Below are 22,510 nucleotides of genomic sequence, written 5' to 3' on the forward strand. Positions count from 1 at the left end.
ATCTTTATGATTTCTCTTCTCCTGCTGGGTTTAGGCTTTCTTTGCTGTTCTTTCTCCAGCTCCTTTAGGTGTAGGGTTAGGTTGTGTATTTGAGACCTTTCTTGTTTCTTGAGAAAGGCTTGTATTGCTATATACTTTTCTCTCAGGACTGCCTTTGCTGTATCCCAAAGATTTTGAACAGTTGTGTTTTCATTTTCATTGGTTTCCATGAATTTTTTTAATTCTTCTTTAATTTCTTGGTTGACCCATTCATTCTTTAGTAGGATGCTCTTTAGCCTCCATGTATTTGAGTTCTTTCCGACTTTCCTCTTGTGGTTGAGTTCTAGTTTCAAAGCATTGTGGTCTGAAAATATGCAGGGAATGATCCCAATCTTTTGGTACCGATTGAGACCTGATTTGTGACCTAGGATGTGATCAATTCTGGAGAATGTTCCATGGGCACTAGAGAAGAATGTGTATTCCTTTGCTTTGGGATGGAATGTTCTGAATATGTCTGTGAAGTCCATTTGGTCCAGTGTGTCATTTCAAGTCTTTATTTCCTTGTTGATCTTTTGCTTAGATGATCTGTCCATTTCAGTCAGGGGGGTGTTAAAGTCCCCCACTATTATTGTATTGTTGTCAATGTGTTTCTTTGCTTTTGTTATTAATTGCCTTATATAATTGGCTGCTCCCATGTTCGGGGCATAGATATTTACAATTGTTAGATCTTCTTGTTGGATAGACCCTTTAAGTAGGATATAGTGTCCTTCCTCATCTCTTATTAGAGTCTTTGTTTTAAAATCTAATTTGTCTGATATAAGGATTGCCACCCCAGCTTTCTTCTGGTGTCCATTAGCATGGTAAGTGGTTTTCCACCCCCTCACTTTCAATCTGGGGGTGTCTTTGGGTCTAAAATGAGTCTCTTGCAGACAGCATATTGATGGGTCTTGTTTTTTAATCCAATCTGATAGCCTTTGTCTTTTGATTGGGGCATTTAGCCCATTTACATTCAGGGTAACTGTTGAAAGGTATGAATTTAGTGCCATTGTATTACCTGTAAGGTGACTGTTAACTGTCTGTTGTCTGTGTTCATTTCTGCTCTTTGCTGCTTTTAGGTTCTCTCTTTGCTTAGAGGACCCCTCTCAATATTTCTTGGAGGGCTGGTTTCGTGTTTGCAAATTCCTTTAGTTTTTGTTTGTTCTGGAAGCTTTTTATCTCTCCTTCTATTTTCAATGTCAGCCTAGCTGGATATAGTATTCTTGGCTGCATATTTTTCTCGTTTAGTGCTCTGAAGATATCTTGCCAGTCCTTTCTGGCCTGCCAGGTCTCTATGGATAGGTCTGTTGCCAATCTAATGTTTCTACCATCGTAGGTTACATATCTCTTCTCCCGAGCTGCTTTCAGGATTTTCTCTTTGTCTCTGAGACTCGTAAGTTTTACTATTAGATGTCGGGGTGTTGACCTATTTTTATTGATTTTGAGAGGGGTTCTCTGTGCCTCCTGGATTTTAATGCCTGTTTCCTTCCTCACATTAGGGAAGTTCTCTGCTATAATTTGCTCCAATATACCTTCTGCCCCTCTCTCTCTCTCTTCTTCTTCTGGGATCCCAATTATTCTAATGTTGTTTTGTCTTATCATATCACTTATCTCTCGAATTCTGCCCTCGTGATCCTGTAGTTGTTTCTCTCTCTTTTTCTCAGCCTCTTTATTTTCCATCATTTGGTCTTCTATATCGCTGATTCTCTCTTCTGCCTCATTTATCCTAGCATTTAGTGCCCCCATTTTTGATTGCACCTCATCAATAGCCTTTTTGATTTCGACTTGGTTAGATTTTAGTTCTTTTATTTCTCCAGAAAGGGTTTCTCTAATAACTTCCACGCTTTTTTCAAGCCCAGCTAGTATCTTTAAAGTCATGATTCTGAACTCTAGGTCCGACATCGTACTAATGTCCGTATTGAGTAGGTCCCTGGCTGACGGTATTACCTCTTGTTCTTTTTGCTGAAGTGATTTCTTTCGTCTTGTCATTTTGTCCAGAGGAGAATAGATGAATGGGAGAACAAAATGCTAACAGGTTTACAACGTCCCCAGCAAATATACTGTATACAAATCAGAAAAGACCTGAAACCAGGGGAAAAGAAAGGGAAAGAAAGAAAAAAGAAAGAGAAAAAGAAAAAAAAAAAGATAAAAACAAAAACAAAACAATACAAAAAAGGCAGAATATGATCAAATGTGATCAGGCTAGTGCATAGATCAGTGCCACACACTAGATTTTGGGCGTATTTTGGTCTGTTAGAAAAAAGTGCCTCCTAAAATTTTAAAGGAAGAAAGACATATATGTACAAAATAAGGGTTGATACAATGAAGGGATGGAAGATGACTGTAAAGATGAAAATTATAAAAGATTTTAGAAAAGGACTTGGTAAAATAAGTTTGAAAAAAGAAAGAAGATTTAAGGAAAAAAAAAAAGGAAAAAGGGAGAGAATGTGATCAGGCAGGAGACTAGAACAAATCCATACACTAGTGATTTAGGGTATATTTTGATCTGTTAGAAGAAACTGTACCTCAAAATTGTAAAGAGAGAACAACTTATATATATATATGCCAAAAATAAGGGTAACTACTATGAAGGGATAAAATATGACTCTAAAAATGAAAAATAAAAAATGTTTTTTTTTTTTTTAAAAGGGATTTATAAGATGTTGGTTGAAAAAGGGAAAAAGAAAAATAAAAAAAAACAGTCAACAAAAATTAACTTTGATGAAATAATGAATCATGGTTAAAAAAAAAAAAAAGCCATGAATCTATGTGCAGTATTCCCCTAGCGCTGGAGTTCTCCTATTCTCCTTGATCGATCAACTTGGTCTTGCCTTGCTGGCTGTTTGTGTTGATCTTCTGGGGGAGGGGCCTGTTGCTGTGGTTTCCAAATGTCTTTGCCGGAGGCGGAATTGCCCCGCCCTTGTTGGTCCGGGCTAAGGAAGCTGCTCCGGTTTGGTCTCAGGAGCTTTTGTTCCCTGCAAGCTCTCGGTACAGCTTTGGAGGACCAGGGCAGAAATGGTGGCCTCCCAATCTCCACTCGGAGGAGCTGAGAACTCGGGGCCCCGCTCCTCAGTGTGCCCCCAGAGAAAAGCAGTCACTTCCGTGTCCCCGGTCTCCGGCCGCACTCCGTGCTCACCCGGCCTGTGATCGAGCGTTGCTATCTCTGGCACCTGACCCCGCGCGGAGTCTCCAAACCCAGCAGATCCCTGCAGTGCGTTCCCGCACCGCTCCTCCCCGGGAAGGAAGGGGAGTCTCCCCGGATCTGCTGCTTGTTGGGTCCCTGCTGGGGGAGCCGTGCCCCGACTCGGCCGCAGATCACAGTTTATGGCAACCCCGAGCTGAGAGCCCGCGACTCTGCTCCGTCTCTGCAGCCGGCTTCCCTGCTCTGATACCTGGGAGCTCTGGCGCACTCAGGCACCCCCGGTCTCTCTGTGACCCCAAGGCTCCTGAGACCACACTGTCCCGGGAGGATTCCACCCCCCGTTTAGCCACTGCAGCGACGTCCCTCCACCGAGCCAACTTCTAAAAGGTCCGATTTTGTGCTCCGGGGCTCTATCACTTGCCAGAAGCGGCCGACGGAGGCCCCTCCCCCGCCGTCTATCCTCCCGAATATCGCCTCGGATTCACTTCTCCGCACGCCCTACCTTCCAGTAAGTGGTCACTTCTCTGTTCAGAGAGTTGTTGCTACTCTCCTGTTCGATCTCCTGTTGAGTTCGTAGGTGTTCAGAATGGTTTGATCCCTATTCAGCTGAATTCCTGAGACCAGACGAAATCTAGGTCTCCTACTCCTCCGCCATCTCTAGTCTACCTCTTTTTATTATTATTTCCATTATTTCCATTATCAGTCAGAGCTATTATACTTCCAGGCATACAATGGAAAATAAACTCCATACTCTTGGCTAGTCTGTGATAGGAATGTTGGCCTTTCTCTTACGTGTTAAAAAGGAGTCAGACTCTACATCCATAAAAGTAAGTGAATTTGGAATCTGACTTTATTAGCCATGCTGGGGTTCTTCTTTATTTTTCCAAAGTCTTGAGGCTCTTCTAGAATTTTTTTCTCATTCCATGAGTTACTATCCATTCTTACATGCCCATTTTCATTATTGATTTATTCAACAGATATCTGGTGAACTCCATATATATTGAAGGAATATAAACACAACTAAATAGTACAGATGAATCCGAAAGACATAACCACGTTTTACCTCATGATAAGTGTTCGGTGGAAACCAAAGATGAGTGCAGTGAATTGAGAAGGGAGAAAGATGAGTGGCTTGGACTGGTTGGAAAAGGTTGCATGGAGGGAGCCACCCACGCTTGTGTAATGCTTACTTAGGCGTAAGCATGGCCTTATCTCTGTGAAGACCTAGGACTATAAACAAGCGTGGTATCCTCCTTGGTAGTGAAGAGTCCATTTCATTTAGATTATATATAGGAGCAGTGAGCGATAAAACTTGAACAGCGCAATATTTTATACATAATATTGGCTCAGATACCAGCAGATGAGTATTTTTACATGTGTTTTATTTCCCTGAGAACACAGAATCTACCTCTTCTTTATCTTCATGTCCACCAGAGTGCCTTACATGTAGGAGCTATTCAGTAAATAAATTTTAAATAAATTTTGCTGAATTGTTTTGAATGGAGCTAAAGATATCAAGGAATTTGAAGAAAAATAAGAATTTTATGAAAGGCTTTACCCCTGAAGGAGAGAATGATGGATGGCATCAGAAAGGAGTTACACTCAGCTCAAAATCATTGGTCGATTGGATATATGTTTAGCACCTACTTGGTGCAGAAGTCACCATGATAAGCATGGCATGGTCATATTCATAGCTTTTATCTAGATAAAATGGATGCCAACTGAGGTCGGCACTCTGGTGCACTAGAATGTCCTTATCCAGGGGGATGCCACGTGTATTTATGTTGACCTGTGCCCTTGAGGCTTATGCTTTCCTCAATTCATTGTTTTGCAGCTCTACAGCTCCATGGACTTTGGAAGACGGTGGCAACTCATGCATGAACGCATCACACCCAACAGGTTTTACTGGTAAGTCCCATCTGCAGACCCACTACCCTCTTGGATACAGAATTATCAGAGAGCATAGCACTCAGGATAATACTGGAGACACCTTCAGCACTTGAAGACACGTGTGTTCTAGCCCTTTGCTACTCAGTGTGGTTCACAGACTGGCAGCATCAGCATCACCTGGGAACTTGTTAGAAATGCAGAGTCTCAGGCAAGACTTCCTGAGTAGGAGTCTGCACGTAACACAGTCCCTAGTGATTCAGGTGTACGTTAAAGTTTGAGACGCACTGGGCTAGGGTGCTCCATGAGAAGGTCATGACCAGGTGCTCTTAGCTGGGTGCTAATCTCCTTTTGTTTGGGAGAAGTATATATTTTGTGTACCTATTCTAAAAGCAGTATTTCCTAAAGTGTACTCTGAAGAAAACTAGTTCCACAAAATGCTTCTCCTTTCTTAAGTGTTTCTATGGTCAAGCAATTTTAAGTAATGATTATTTAACTCTGCCTTAGTGAAGATGCAGGATTCATGTTAGGATAATTAAGACTCTGGAGAAACCCAGAGACTGAAGAGGCCTCCTAAACTTATTTCACTAAAGAATCCTTTTCCCATGTCACACATGATAAATCCTTCAGAACAGCTTCTGTGGAGCACATTCTGAAAAGCCTTTTTTAAAGAGTGAGTATATGTTCCAAGTGGAAAATTAGCCCTCCGCCTATCAGAAAGTGTTTTTATTAATTGGTGTTCCTTTATACGTGCGTGCTATTTTTACCTTGGTTGTAGCAAGCTAAACGTGGTTTGGTATAATTTTATATTTTATTCTTCCCTGCTGCAATGTGAAAAGTCTTCTTACTTGTATCTTGCTTTCATTTCAGCAGAGGTATAGCCAAAGGAATAGAGATTAAGAAGCATGCACCCAAGTGTTTAATATGCTTAATTATATGCTTAATTAAAACAAAACCAAAATTAATCTTTGAAAGTAGTCCCTATTTTCTATCTCTTTTTAAGCACCTTAGTTCAGTGCCCTTAAAAAGTCACAAGATGGCCATTTTTGTCTTATATAAGGTGGAGGTGTTGTGTGTGTGTGTGTGTGTGTGTGTGTGTGTGTGTGTGTGTGTGTGTAGTGTGGATGGTGATGAGTACTTTGTACATATATATAGTCACACCAACATCTTTGAAAGCAATGACTCCACCCAGTTCCCTGTGTACATACAAAATTATGACCAAAATTCAGAAAGATAACTGCAGAAGCATCCCGTGAGTACACAGTGTGTACCAACCTACTGATTGCACACAGTGAGTGGGGGGGTAGTGCTCTTGACTCAACACCTGGACTGTCCCCACTTATTTTGCCCTTTTCAGACCAACTATTATTTGGTCTGTACTGTTATTACACTTATTATTGGGTCTGTATTTAGAACTATTAAGATTTTTTAATAAACTAAGGCAGAAAAAGGAAGTATTTGTTTCTCTGATATTCCAGCTATGTGACTAGAGCCTTTTGCTCAGCCAAAAGGTACCAGTTTCTTGGCGTGCCATCACTCACAGGTCCTTCAAAAAGAAAAAAAAAGCCCTCTGCTATTTCTGGAACAAACTCTTGAGATGGTGAGGCTGTTGGCTGACTAGGAAGTCAAGTTGATGGAAAAGGAAAGTACAATAGACTGGATAAGCCTTGTCATCATTTCTGAGGGAAATTAAAGTAAGTGGACGAGGGGCAGCATTTTCCTATGTTTTGCAAAGAGCAAGAAGAGAAGGTTCCAGCTGCAGTCTGCCCTCCCCTTTCCTTTGTGTAGTGGAAAGAATAAATCCCTAGGTCCTGATAATTGTGTTTCATCTCTCCTGCACTCTGTGATTCTTTCATATATGCCCCCATGGGGAAATATAAAAGTTAGTGCCTGTGCTGGCTAGCCAAGTGGTAGCTGGCAATTCCATCTTCGTAATTATCACTTCTTCGTTTCTGATGTATAATTGCCATGATTATTCTTCTAGGTGTCATAGGAGTTGCAGTGGAAGAGCTCACTTTATACAGACATTTTTTTCCCCCAGTGACAAAATCCATGTCTGTCTAAAGCTCTAAACCATTTGTGTTGAAGAGACATGACCTGTATGGGTTGGGTGTAGAAACATTACCTCAGAACCTCCTTGAAAAAAGACAAAGTGTGCATCTGTCTGGTGTAGAGCCCTGCTCTGGCTGACATGAAGACTCTTCAAGCTGTGGTTCCCTCATCTGTATAATGGGAACAAGATTCTTCTTGTCAATTTCATAAGGTTCTATAAAGGACCAGATATGATCAGTTGGACATTTGTCACTTTCATCTCTTCAATTTCATATCACATTAATCATTTGTACGTTGTAAATCATTAAGAATTATGCTTATTGGCATTTCCAAAGACCATGACACCTAAGTGATTCATCATTTTTCTGGGACACAAATTTGTATCCCATGCATGATGAGATTTGTATACCTGTGGACATCTGCTAACAATTGATTGGATCTGATTTACTCGGAAAGGTCCACTTCTCATCCTAACCTCTACTGCCCTCTACTCTTTGAGTCATAATTCTTGTGCGGCGGCAGTGGTACAGTCAAAACAAATCAAACAACAGAAAGCCCTAAAACTACTTCTCTGGGAGAGATGGTGCAGTGAAGTGTTGGGGACAGTGGGGACACACTGGAAGGAGTGTAGGCATGCTAAAAACAAGACATTGAGATGAAGGATGATGTTAATACTTTTATCTTGTATGTAGACAGAGAGTGTACGTGCAGCTCAGAGTAATATCGCCCAGATATTGTTATCTATAATTTGGAGATTTGTAGTCGTCTAGGGATGGATCCTTTGTGAATATAAAGTTTCTTCTTCATTCTGCCTTCAGTTGATGGAAAATAGCACCTGGAGGGGATTTGTAGGAAAAACACTGTGATCCAGAAGTGATCTTTGCCAAGGGTGCAGGGGGAAGAACCAACCAGACATGCCTCATATTTGCTGTAATGGCCATGAACGTGTATTGGGAATAGTCAGGGGCTGCCATTATTTTCCATTTCCTCCTTAGTGCCCTACAGTGCCTTTGAGTTAGGCAGGGCATGGGGCATAATATTTATTAGCAGCAGTTATAAAAGCTTCATCTGGAGGTAAAATTTTCTTTGTGAATTCCAGATGCTCTAACCCCATCAAGAGAGGTCACCTAGGAATCTTACATTATAGAGTGATTCAGCTATCCAGTGCATGCCCAAAGAATAGTACTGACTGACCTGAAAACTCCTTCTTTATATGTGACCCTTTCACTCATTTGATACCTGGTTAACAGGCAGATTACCAGGCCTGTCTTATGTTCCCATTTATCACCCCATCTGCTTTAGCAATTATAATTTGCAAGCAGAGCACAAAAGTGGAGTGTATCTTGGGATATGGACACTAAGACACTATGGAAAGTGTCTTAACATAATCCCTTTCTTGTCTGCTTGGGCAAAGCTGTCATGGGGAAAAAGTATGTGTTTTCTTTTGTTTTTTTGTTTGTTTGTTTGTTTGTTTTTTAATATCCTACTGGGCTGCAAATGAATAGTATTTCCACTCTTCCATTGGAGATATTTAAGAGACAGGTGCATTCTGCAGTGGGAAGATTGTTTTCTTTGCACATCCAATGTGAATACTTGTGGCTCACGTCTTTGCCTTTATGGCCCCTCACCCTCCCTAGGTGTTCCCTTCTTCTGGTATAACTTGCTTGGCCTTTACATGCCTCTGGTCTGATGAAATTTGCTTGTATAGCCTTGAGAAGGAGAGAAAGAATGTCTCCAATATCTCTTCCTATTAACTGCCCTTTCATTATTCTGTCTCCTGAAAGATCAGGGTCTTTTTTGTTCCTATTTCTTGCCATCACTGCAGGAGTGTGTTCTGATAAAATAATACACCCTAAAGTATCAGGGACTTTAAACTCTTAATCCTTTTCTGGGATGTTTGGGCTGCAACAATGACTGGTCTTGAGAGTAAGAAACCCTATTAGAAGTCAGTAGATGTAGTACTGGTTTAATTTATTTTATTATTATTTTTATTTAAATTCAGTTAGCCAACATGTAGTACATCATTAGTTTTTGATGTAGTGTTCATTGATTCATTAGTTGTGTGTAACACCCAGTGCTCATCACATCATGTGCCCTCCTTAATGCCCATCACCCAGTTACCCCAACCCCCCACCAACCTCCCCTTCTGCAACCCTCGGTTTGTTTCCTGGAGTCAAAAGTCTCTCATGGTTTGTCTCCCTCTGTGATTTCTTCCCATTCCGTTCTCCCTCCCTTCCCCTATGATCCTCTGCACTATTTCTTATATGAGTGAAACCATATGATAATTGTCTTTCTCTGCTTAACTTACTTCACTTAACATAATACCCTCCAGTTCCATCCACATCAATGTAAATGGTAGGTATTCATCCTTTCTGATGGCTGAGTAATACCCCATTGTATATATGAACCACATCTCCTTTATCCATTCATCTGTTGAAGGACATCACGGCTCCTTCCACAGTTTGGCTATTGTGGACATTGCTCCTATGAACCTTGCAGTGCAGGTACCCCTTCTTTTCACTACATCTGTATCTTTGGGGAAAATACCCAGTAGTGCAATTGCTGGGTCATAGGGTAGCTCTATTTTTAACTTCTTGAGGACCCTCATACTATTTTCTAGAGTGGCTGTACCAGCTTGCATTTCCACCAACAGTGTAAGAGGGTTCCCCTTTCTCCACATGTAGTACTGGTTTTAGATCAGCCCTTTTTAGAGGAGCAGGAAGAAGTTCCCCTGAGGACTGCTCTTTTGAGCTGTTATGATGCCTGGTTGTAGGCTGATTAGTGGCTAGCGTATAGGGACAGGCAGGGTGGGTTCCACGCCTCTATTGTACTTTGATTAAGGTCAGTGTACTCACTGTAGACTTCTAGTGGTGATTTGTGCCGGCAGCTTCTCTCTTCTGGTTTTCAGAAAGGCCGTGAGGAGGAGGGTAGGGAAAATGGGAAAGTACAGAGGAGGTCCCAGGAAAATGCCTTTTAAAGGAGAAAGGGATGGCATGGAAAAAGACAACGGACTAAAAGTCTTCTCATTACAATCTTGCCTTTCAAAGCTTCTATTCTTGTTTTCCCCAGTTTTTTTTGTCTGCATATGCTCATTCATTTGTAGCCTACACACATTACATGTGAATTTCTACAATCTACTCTTTCTCCTCTTAATGTTCTATTATAGCAATTTTTATGTTAGTATAAAATCTTTATAACCATCATTTTTAATTGTCTATGAAATACTTTGTTATATAAAGATACATATTTTGTTACTGTGTTTTCTTTTTATTGGACATTGGAAATTTTCACATTTTTGATTACCATAAGTTTCATTAATATTTTGTGCATATATCTTTAATATCTAGGATTGTTTTCTTGCACCAGTGTCTAGGTAGCCCAAGTAAGAACTTTGATTGTGTTTTTCCCAGTCTCAGCGGAGTGTCACATTTAAGTAATTATGACCCACATTCAATACAGAAAGCATTTCAGAGCAATGCTGCTTTTTACTGAACATTTTCTTAAATGGGTTGCAAAGAAGCATTATATCATGCAGCACACAGTGAGTCTTTCTAAAACTCCTTTGCCTGTACTTGACTCCACAAGTCCTGATCATCCGGGTTACTTTCTCATCTTTTCCTTCTCTTTCTATAGGCTCTCAGTCAGAGGCTTACTGTCAGAGCAGTGCCCTTCCAGAGCTCCCCTCCCCCTGCCCCCTTCCTCCCCAAGTATCACAGGCTTTTCTTATGTATGGCGACCTAGGCTCTGGCTTTACTTCTCCACCCATCACTCTTACCCCACTCCTCTAGCAAATCAATGTAATATTTGTTAGGCACACATCCCTTAGAACATGGAAGAGGGGGATTGGTAATTGTTAGGGTTTAATATTTTTGGTTTGATCGTCACCAGAAGGGAAATAATTACATCCAAAATGCACACATTTTGAATATCTTTAAAACCTGTCATTAAAAATATCAACATTGGGCCACCTGGGTAACTCAGTCAGTTAAGCATCTGACTCTTGATTTCCCACTCAGGTCATGATCTCAGTGTCATGAGATTGAGCCCTGCATTGGGCTCCGTGCTGGTTGTGGAGCCTGCTTAAGATTCTCTCTCAACTTCTCCCTCTGCCCCACCCCAGCTCATGCTCACTCTCTCTCTCTCTCTCTCAAAAAAAAAAAAATCAAAGTTGTATGCTAACATACATTCCCACCTATAACATATGTAAAAAAATAAGTTTATTTATAGTTAGCATTTCCTCCTTGTGGCAAGCAGCCTCCAAAATGGCCTCCAATGGTCTCTGTTTGGGGACCATGCCATTGTGTAGTCCCCTCCCTTTGAGTTTGGGCTGAATTTAGTGACTTGATTCTAGTGAATAGAATGTGGCAGAGGTGGTGTCACTTCAGAAATTTGGATTCAAAAAGACCGTGGTTTTCATCTCAGGTGTGCTCTCTTGCTTGCTTAGCCAAAGCAAGCTGCCATGTTGGGAGCTGCACTGTGGAGAGGCCCATGTGGCAAGTACCTGGGGAGGTCTCCAGCCAGTAGTCAGTAAGGAACAGAGAGCCTCAGTCCAGCCACTCAGTTCCAACAAGGAACAACTGAACCCTGCCAACAACTGTGTGAGCGTACTTGGAAGGAGTTCCTTCTCCACTCATCCTTCAGCTGAGACTGCAGCCCTGGCCAACACGTTGATTGAAGCCTTGTGAGGGAACTTGAGGCAGAGGCACCCACTTGAGTCACGTCATGATTCCTGACCCATAGAAACAGGAAGATAATAAATATTTGCTGCTTTTAGCTGCTACGTTTTATGGTAATCTGTCATACAACAAGTGTGCACGTGCCCTTTTGGAGAAGTGTTAATTTCACTTAAGGCAAAAACTCCCACGTGTCTGAGTCCTAGACCTACCGTCTCAGCATAGTAGCAGCTGTGGGTGTAGAAGACATTGGGCAGAGAAGCAGGAGTTAAAAATGGGGAGTAATTACCTTGAGATAACATGGTTGATGTGAACTCTCTTACAACCTTCACCTCAATTTTGAACTCTGTAGATCTCACCTGTTCTGGAATTGTATCCTATGCTTTGCTTCAAAAATGGGCTCCTTTTATTCATCCAGGAACTCATTTAGACCCTAAAGTACGATTCCTGAAGAACTACATGGCGAGTCATCTTTAGGCTCTTAATACATTATCCATGACAGAGACAGAGTTAAGGAACAGGCAGAATGGCTTGAGATTGCTTCCTGGAAAATCAAGGTCTTTTCAAACAAAGTTAACATTATGGGCTGAATTTTTGAAGCTGCCTCTAAATGTGCATCTACAATTTTGCAAACACAGTCATTTGCAATCTTAAGTAATGGGATTTAGGCATCGACCTGATATAAGAGATCAGATTTAGAGGCCCTTTGCAAACCAGGGTATGCCACAAATAATATTTAATTCAGCTCTCCCTTACATTTTTAAAATGGTGTGGCAATTTAAAAATGCATTACATTCAAAATAATACATGCAAGGTCAGGAGGGGAGATGTGAAAACTCAGCTTGCAAGCAGAAATCAGTTTCTACTTTGCTGGTGGGGGCTGCCCATGCTGTATGTCTGGTTGCATCCTGGCCTTGGAAGAGCTATGTTAATGCTAAGAGCAAATACAATGCTCAAAAGCTATCCATAGTAGTCAGCCAGGGCACTGAGGAAGACAGAATGCTCACCACTTTGAATGAAATCAAGATGTGTTGGATTCATGTGATAATTATGCTTAGCACATATGTGTTTTATGAGCAATAGGACATAAGGGGACATATGGAGCTATATACTTAATGACTTTTCTGTTATGAGGAGAAGACATCATTATTTGACCAGGCCTTGGGATATCTGAAAATACTTGTATGTGTTAAACAGAATTCAAAAATTAGCCACATTACTCACCTAATCCAGTGTAAGAAAAATTCCAGGACACTATGGAAATACCATTCCTCCTTCTTTCCCTAACCTTGGCTAGTGTCTCTGGAATCAGAGATACATGACTTCCAAATGCTTATTCCACCCAGATGATTACATGGAGGACATGAGAATATCCATTCAGCTCAGAGACTGTGGAATCTCACTGATAAATAAACTTTCAGAGGAGAGCAAGTTTGATTGTCCTCACAGTGGGTGAGATTCGAGTCAGTTATTGTCCTGTGAGGGCCGGGTCAGGAGAGCCCCCACGTAGAGTAGAGCATCTTGACCACTGTAGTCTTCCTGAAGCCCAGATTGCTCATGTAGGACTTCCTCCTTACAAGAAGAAGTGGGGAGAGTGTACATATGGATAGTAGTAAATTGTTCTGCAGCCTCACGAATAGGGAGTATGAGAATTGGTGGGTCAGGAAGAGGCTTAGGGAGAAAAGGAAGAGAAGAATGGTGAGCTGAGCAGCCCAAGGAGAAAACACCAAATTGAAGGCTTGGAGGCTTTTTAAAATGCAGGTTGGATGCAGGGTTGTGAACAGGAGGAGTCACCCTTTTGCTCACTAAAGAAATGGAGGAATGTTCTCTTCCAGCTTGGGCTAGGGGTGTGTATTAGTCTTCTGGGGCTGTCTTAATGAAATACCATAGCCCTGGCAGTATAAACAACAGATACCTATTTTCTCACATTTCTTGAGGCCGGAAGTCTGAGATCAGGGTGCCAGATGCTCAGTTTCTGATGAGAGCTCTCTTCCTGGCATGTATATGGTCACCTTCTTGCTGTGCCCTCACATGGTGGAGAGGGAGAGCAAACTCTGGTGGCTCTTTTTATAAGGACCCTAATCCTTAGGGGTTAGAGCTTCAACATCTGAATTTGGGCGGGGGGCACGATTCAGATCAGTCCATAGCAGGGTGTCAAGCCGGGAACAGCTTGGAAAGGCATGTGAACTTTGTAGAGAACCTCTTACCAACAAGAATTCTGGAGCACGAAGGGCTAGACATATGGGGAAAGATGGAGAGGCAATGCCAAAACCACACAAATAATTTTAAAAAGAAACACTTTTTTTTTTCTGATTATAGATACAATGAAAGCTCATTGTAAATATTTAAGGAAAGGCAGGAAAATAAAAAGAAAATAAGTACCTGTAATTTCATTGCTCAGAGAATACCACTTAAAAAAATCAAGTACTTCTTCATAGACTTTTTTCCCTATCATAATTTTGAACATTAATATTTAAGTTTTCATCATAAGTGAGATCATGCTGTTTATAAGATTTTGTACCTTTTAAAAATGTACTTCAACATTTTCCTGTACCATCCTCTACACTTCCCAAACATAACTTAAAACTTGTATTATTTGCATTGTATTCTAATTGGTGGATATATAATAATTTCATCATTCATTCATCATTTAACATTGATCTTGCTTCTAAACTTTTACTATTAAAAAAGGCATTGGAATGTTGTTTTGAAAACCTTTAAGTAATTGTCCAAAGTCTGATGATTAGAATTTTTAAAGATAGAATACCAAAATAATATATATATATTCAATATTATCATGCCAAATTATTCCCCAGAAGGTTTATGCCAGTTTCCACTCCAATTAGTAAAATACCACTTCCCTACACCTCATAAAAATTTAATTTAAAAAAGTAATCTAATTCAATATGCAAAAATGGATTTTCCTTGTTTTAATTTGCATTTCTTGTCAGACCGGTGAGTTTAGACATGTTTTTAAGTATTTATTAGCCATTGTATTTCTTTTATGTGGCCATCTGTTTTTTCTTCTTCTTTATTATGAGTTCTTTATATGGTCTCTCATTTTGTTTCAATATTGTTCCCAGTTTGTTCTTTGGATTTTAATTGCCTTATGATTTTTAACATACTTTTCAGTTAAAAAAATTGATCAAATCTTTTTATTTTTCCCATTATAATGTCTTCTTTTACTTCATGTTCAGATAGTGTCCTCAACCTGTGACCGTGTGAACATTATCTGAAGTTTTCTGATTTGTAATGCAGCTTTATTAAATAATATGCATGATATATCTTTATATATTAGATATACACTCTATATACTATATACTATGTATATAGTATATAAATTAGGTAATATGTAGCATAAAAATACTGAGCATTCTCTGACATTATGCTTCAGAAATCTCATATTAATAGTTGTCCATATCATCTTGTGACCATATTATAATCAGTTTAGTAAGTTAATCATTTTATTCATACTGATGGGTATTTTTAGAATTTATGGGATTTCTATTTTTTTTAAGTAAAATAAAATCCAGTGAACATGTTCCCACTTAGTTCTGTGCACATGAACTCTTTCCTCTGATGATTTCTCGCAAGAGAAGCTCTAGTCCATGTTAGGTACTTTGATGTTGGTGGCATTAGTCAGCTTTTATTTTACTGGATTGGTTGGTCCTCTGTGCCCCGAGCTGGAGCTTACTGTGGTTTAATTATTGTTGATAACACAGCATAGTGCCTAGCTGGGCAAGTCTCCTCTCCTGCAAGACCTAGCAAAATAAAACAAAAATAGAACCCTGACTTCTTTTTCAAAATATTCTTGGCTTATCTTACTCATTTATCTATCCAAATGAATTTGGAATCACTTTGTTAGGTTCCAAAATCTCCTACTCCCTCCCGCCCCCCACCAAAGCAGCTAATTAGACTATTGATTGGAATTGCAGCGAAGCTATGAATTCATTTGGAGAGAACTGGGTCTTTTCCAATATCTGGTTTTCATTTTTGGCCACATGGTTTGTCTCTTCTTTTATTCCACTTCTGTGTGTTCTTCAGGAGAGCTGTATCATTTTCTTCATATGGGTCCTACGCATTTCTAGTTGATGTATTTTTCTGGACTTTTCACTTCTGGTGCTGTAGTAAGTAAAGCTGTTTGGCACACACCATCTCTCTTCAGATTGGCATGATTGGACTGGGTAACCATGATGTGTGGCTGTAATTTGCCTGCATGCATATAGAGTTGGTGCCATTAGATACTTTACACTATAAAGAAAATATGTCTTTTAAACTTTAAGTGATTAGGAGAGTACGATGGGACTAGAGATTAATTCTTTGGGGGGTTTTGGGATCTACATAGGAGGAGAGCTTTGCTCTTAAAAGCTGTTGACAATTGTACTTGATCTCTGACCAATGCCCCATTAGTCAGAAGGGGCACCAGCTGGTAGACCCTACTGTTGCCTCCTGGCTGAATGCCAGTCTTCTCAGCCTGGCACATAATAAGTACTTAATAAATATTAGCTATAAAATTAATAATGAAACAACTTATAAGATAAGCAGATAATTGGAAGAAGTGACCGTCCTCATTAATTCGGTGGCAAATAGCACTTAGCCTCTCTTTGTAACTAAACAAGGTTGGGTGTGTCTGAATATCTTTTTCTTTTTTTTTTTTCCCACATTCAAATCCCATTGCCTAATAGTTGGTGTTTGCACTTCTGATCTGTTTTTCTGGCTATCAGCATATGTCTATTATTATACGTGTTAAAACTATTTTTAGAGAAAATTATTTCTGGCTTGATGTTAATAAAATGAAATAAAATTTGTAAGACCATAAATTAAAGATTGTGTTGTATCAGATGATGTGTGCTTTAACAGATGTGATGCAGATGTTGAGACAAATCCATGCAGATTGCCCAGGGACCATGGCCAGAAACGGGAAATACCAGAAGAATATTAGAGCAAATGTCCCTCAGAGGCTGCAGGGCTCGGAATAGCCTGGTATGCTCAGCAGAGGCTTCTTGGAGGAGTTGGGATTGAGGAATCTTGAAGAGCAGGTTGAACTGATGAGGAAGAAAGGGAGACAGGCTTTCCTGGGAAGGGAGAATAATTGGAACAAAGCGGAGGTCATGATTGGAGGTCATGTTTGGAGAGCAGTTAGTGGATCTGCTAGAATACGGTTTCTCAACCTTAGCCTTGTGGGTATTTTGGTCTGGATGATTGTCCTCTGCATTGTCAGAGGTTTAGCTGGATTCCTGATCTCTGCTCCATAAATGCTACATTACCCCTCCCTCCCCAAGTTGTGACAACCAGAAATGTCTCCAGCTATTCTGATATTGCCAGATGTTCTCTGAGAAGAAAAACCACCTTCCTGGGCTAGCCCCTGCCAGGGAGAACCACTGTGCCAGAACAATAGGATTTGCATTGAGAGGCAGTGAGAAATCAAACTGGAAGTAGACTTGATTCGGATTGTGTAGGGCCTCACATACCGGGAAAATGATTTAGACTTGTCACTCTGGCTAATGGAGAGCATTCATCTTTTGTGTAGGTGAATGGCTTGCATACATGTTTTATGAAGATTTATTAACATATGGTACTTTTTTTGAGATGCGTAAGTGCATTTCTATGCAACTCACTGTCAGTAGATAAGCTATTGGTTTTTCTCAGGACAGATGCAAATCTTCTCAAGTATCCTGCTTCTGAGTTCCATTCTCTAATGAGAAACTACAGAATTGTAGACTTTAAAAAATATGCATATCTAATATATGTTTTTTAAAAAAATAACATTTTTATGTGCATTACAGTTGATACAGTGGCATTAAAATTTTATTAAACAGGATTTAATCATTTTTAACATGACAGTTTTTATTCTTGTCATCTTACAATTATTGTACACATGAAAGCAATTTCTCACAAAATTATAGTTCTAATATGTGTCCATTTTGGATCTTTCTCTTTTTTACTTATACCTAACCTGAACAGTTTTCTGTATGTATACATAATTTCATGAAGATCATTTTGATGGTGGCAAAATATTCCCCTGAATTGATATACTCTCATTTAGACTAAAGAATTATGGAAAAGTTAAGAGTGGAAAGGACCCTGTCATGTTATGAGGTTTGCTGATTTCTCTGACGGTGCTCTTGAAAGCTCTATGGGGTTCAGTTAATTTGCCCCAAGGACTCTACATAATTCACAGAAAAGTCTGTAAGGTGCTTGGTGATCAGTTCCTTGGCCCACCCTTTTTTCTTTAGCCAGAACTACTCAGCTTCTTAATTATTTTTATATACTAGGCTTCTGCATACAATTTCCTTTGAAGATAGAAGACCATTTATTAAAGAAACAAAAATGTTTACAAAATCATTAATCTAGACTGGTCCTTTCATTTTACACAAGTTGCATATGGATGGAAGTCTTCTGGATATCTTTCTTCGGTGCTTATAACATCCTGACAAGTCCAGCTTCATAGTGTAGACACTGTTTCAATGGTGGCAAACGACATAAACCGTTGTATTAGTGAGGACACTACCTGCTGACCCTCTTCTCTATCCATGGGCTCACCACGTTTTGGTGAAGAGACAATTGCCCACAGTCACATAAACACGTTTTTTTTTAATTTATTTTAAGATTTTATTTATTTTTTTGACACACACACACACACACACACACACACACACAGAGTGCACACAAGCAGGGGGAGCTGCAGGCAGAAGGAGAAGCAGGCTCCCCGCTGAGCAGAGACCTCAATGCAGGACTCCATCCCAGGACCCTGGGATCATGACCTGAGCTGAAGGCAGATGCTTAATCAACTGAGCCACCCAGGTGCCCTAAACATGGTTTTGAGAAGTGAAGTGCTAATTCACAGAGCTAGGTGGATAGAAGACTGTGGGGATTGGATTGGAAGAGATGGACGCTTTCGTCTCTGGTGGCATATGGCACTGAGGATCTTTCATTCAGTCACACCCTAACTTGTTTTGTTCTCAAAGGGATGCCTAAAACAGGCAATTCTTTTAGGTGGTACTGTCAGCATAATGCCTTTCAAAGACAGCAGTTTTCTGCCTGTGTACGTGTTTGTGCATTTCTGAATCTAGCAACTGGCAAATTCTACCACCTTGATCCCCTTTGCTTACAATGAGGGACAAAATCTTGATTCAAGAATCTATGCTGTTTCTCCTCCAATTCCCCCACTCAGGGTATGTTATCCTGCCTTAGGCATCTAACTCACGTTTGCTCTTCCAGGAAGACAGCCTGGATGATGGATTAGGGGCAGGCCCCGCCCCTTCTCCTCTCCCCACTGGCCAGCCCTGTCCTATTCAGATGCTCTCCAACCTTTTCCTCCAGCAGTGTTGAAGGGAAGCTGTCAAGTACTTTGGGCTGAACCGTGCACAGTGGAGGCAGAGAGAATGCCCCCGGGGGAATCCCTGCTCTGCCCACTCAGCATTTTGGATGGATGCAAGGAGACTCAAGTGTTAAAAAAGGTCAGACCCTGGAACCAGGCTGATCTATAAAAGGCACTGAAGTATGCAAGAATTGCCAGGGAGCCAGGCCAAAAGCATTGTGGGGTTAAAATGGGATGGCCATGCACTTGTCCACGTGACTCTGAGAACGAGAGGCTCAAGATCCTGCTTCATACATTTCTTAGCATTATTGCCCCCTGTTTAACAAGTGTCATTAAAAAAAGCAACAGTGAAAAGAGGGCACGTTCTGCATGGAGCACTGGGTGTTATACGCAAACAATGAATCATGGAACACTACATCAAAAACTAATGATGTAATATATAGTGATTAACATAACATAACAAAAAAAAGCAACAGTGAAATAGAACAAATGGAATTTGGTTTTATGACTATTTTGTACTTTCATGGAAGAGGAGATTTGGAACATGGATTGCATAATTGGGGGAGCCATGCCTCCCTCCTTCCTTCTTTCCTTCCTTCCCTCCCTCCCTCCCTGCTACCCTCCTTCCTTCCCCCCTCCTTTCCTTTCCTTGCCTTCCCTTCCCTTCCCTTCCCTCTCCCCTTTCTCTTTTGCCCTTTCCCCTTTCCCCTTTCCTTCTGTGAGATTTGTTAGGAGTTTTCTAGAGCAGGGAGAAACTCAGTAAATTGGGTAGAGAAGAATCTGTGACTTGTGATGTATAGTGGGAAGACAGTTTGTGTAGGAGTTAGGGCTTCTGGGTGCAAATTCTGCTTCTGCCCCTGGAATGGAACCAGCCCTTGGGGGCACTCAGAGATTTCTCAGGCCTTCTGTGTCTTCAAAGGGCTATAGAATTCAAAGGGCTGACCAGAAGGTCTTGGAGCCTTGGATCAGTTCTTCTCCGCTAGGAGTCCATGATCCCCTTGTAGCCTGGGTATTGATCTCTGGCATTAGGTGGTAGCATAAGAGGAAATCCTGTCCACTCCTTTGACTGTCAGGGAGAATTTTGTTTCTCAGTTGATGGTCAAGGGAGAACCTGCTGTGGACTGACCTGAGGTGCTTATTAAAATGCAAATGTTTGGGTCTCACCTCAGAACTCTTGATCTGAACCTCTAGACCTGGACATCAGGAATCTCCACCTTAGTACTGTCTCCTGGCAACTCCTTTGTACCTTAGGTTTTCAAAACCAGAGAAGGTCTTTAGGAAATGGTTTGAAAACCAGGGAGGCCAGTTAATGGACTACCAGGTGTTGTGCTTCGAGTTGTACTGGGTTCCCCTTACCAAAAGCTTCCCCTTTCTCTGCAGCACTTGCCAGCCCCAGTTAGAGACTAGTTGCAGCCGGTGGAGACACGGCCACCTCCGGGCATCTTTGGAAACACACGCGCTCCATGCTAAATGAGATAATATATTTAGGCGTGCTTTAAAAGCTGTAAGACATTATTGAAATGCCTTGTAACTGCAAAATGCTGTCTTGATGTTAGTCATTATAAAAATAATGCCTCTAGTTTTTATAAACACTATGGCATGAATGAGGTTATTGATTTTTCTCTATGTCCATTTAGATGTACTTACTGAGCAATTCTGTTCAAGAGCTGGTTTTTGAGTACCTACTCTGTGAACTGTGAATCCATCTAAAGGGAAATAAAGGACAGTTGATGTGGGTTGTTCCAGTTCTGAGCTCTCTGAAGTAATAGAATTATACATCCAAACCTGCTGCCATGTAATTTTTGGTACCTTTCAACAATACACGCAGGTACTTCCTCACCCCTTGATTGTGGCTTCATCCATGTGACTTTCTTTCTCCAATTTAGTAGACATGACATTAGTGGAAGGTTTAAAGTACCTGTTATGTGGGCTGTGGCATGGTCGCTGTGGCTTCCACACACACACCCCTGCCCCCCCACTCCCCCCCTGCCAGACTCCATCATGAACACAGGACGTATGCCGAAACCCCTGCCTCTGAGAGGAGCCAGGCTCTGCTGGATTTGTAGCATGGAACAGAGCCTCCCATGGAGCCCAGCTGGGAGAAGCCAATCCTCAGCTGACCTCTAGATGCATGAACACAATAAAGAACGACTGTTGTGAGCCGCTGAATTTGGGGATGGCTTATTATGCAGCAAATGCTAGCTGATACAGTAGGACAAAGGAGAGTTGAGACAAAAGGCCAAGTATCTGATACAAAGGACAATGGCGAAGTGGCAGAGGGAGGTACGGCTTGTGACAGAGGGTGGCAGCAGTGAAGTCTTCACAGAGGAGGCGGCATTTGGGAGGAATCTGGAAAGATAGGTTCTGTTCCAATAGGCAGAGCTTGTGTGTGGGCTCCTGAGCCTGCTTGTGTGATGTGATGGCAGAAATTTCAGGCAGAGGAAGGAGCAGGGGGAGAGCTTCAAAAGTGGGGGAGCATGGGATGTGTTTGGAAAATTGTTAATAGTTGAGATTGTCAGGAAGTTCACGTTCTGTGCTTGTGGGAGAAGAGATGCTGATAAGGCTGGAAAAGAAGATTAAAGTGATCGCTGAGAGGCCCTAAATGCCAGGTGGACGATTTGCAGTTAATACTCTACACCTTGAAGGGTTCTGCTCAGGGCCAGGGAATGCTCAGGACTGGCCCTTAGGAAGGTCATTCTTGCAGTGGGATGAAGGGCAAGTCACTGGAGACCAGGTGACCTGTTAAAAGGCTATTATTTGGAGCAGGGAGCACTGGAAAGAAGAGACAGAACTCTAGGAAATTCTGGAAAATGTGCTTTAAAATTAAAAGAGGAAATGAAAGGAAAAATAAATAACTGAGGAAAAGAACCTCCTGAAGAATAGAAAATAAATCCAAATCCTTCTTCGGTCCTAGAATATTGTTTAATGGTTTCTTAATATCTAAAAACTCAAATCGTACTTAGAAGTAAATGGACAAGTTATGATGACCACGGATTTGGAGACATTAGAAATAAATCTTTTAATGGATGTTCAAATTCGGCATGACGTTTACACACTTCGTGGAAAGCCACGTTCTGGGCTTAGGTATGATTTCTCCCAGTGTAAAAAGGCACCAAAACAATGTTCTCTGAGTGGTTTTGTTTGTTTTTGTGGGTTTCGTTTGTTTTTTTAAATTTTTTGGTTTTTGTTTTTGGCATGGGTGTATGTTGTAGGTGGTGTCCCCTTGGTAAGTAGACTTTATAACAGAGGCTTGTGGTGTGTAGGAGGTTTACTGGGAGCTCTGAGGGACCATGTTCCCTTTGATGGATGAGGGAACGTGGCAGGCAGGGAAGAGGTGGGGCTGCCAGCCCAGTGTCGGGTTGGCCACAGACCACTGGGTTGGACTCATATTCCTAATGCTCATTAGCTGTGTGACCAGGG

At 41.1% G+C, this 22,510-nt stretch overlaps 1 protein-coding gene across 2 annotated transcripts in view; it reads left to right on the forward strand.

Annotated features, from left to right (window-relative positions):
• The window catches only part of SORCS3 (sortilin related VPS10 domain containing receptor 3), a 633,396-nt gene that overhangs the window by 413,184 nt on the left and 197,702 nt on the right, over window positions 1-22,510 (forward strand). For both annotated transcript variants that reach the window (XM_027597074.2, XM_035724341.1), the window contains exon 5: window positions 4,992-5,065. In XM_027597074.2, the coding sequence (XP_027452875.1) occupies window positions 4,992-5,065 (74 nt within the window). The remainder of the gene's footprint in view (window positions 1-4,991; window positions 5,066-22,510) is intronic.

Source organism: Zalophus californianus, chromosome 15 (genome assembly GCF_009762305.2).
Source record: "Zalophus californianus isolate mZalCal1 chromosome 15, mZalCal1.pri.v2, whole genome shotgun sequence".
NCBI lineage: Eukaryota > Metazoa > Chordata > Mammalia > Carnivora > Otariidae > Zalophus > Zalophus californianus.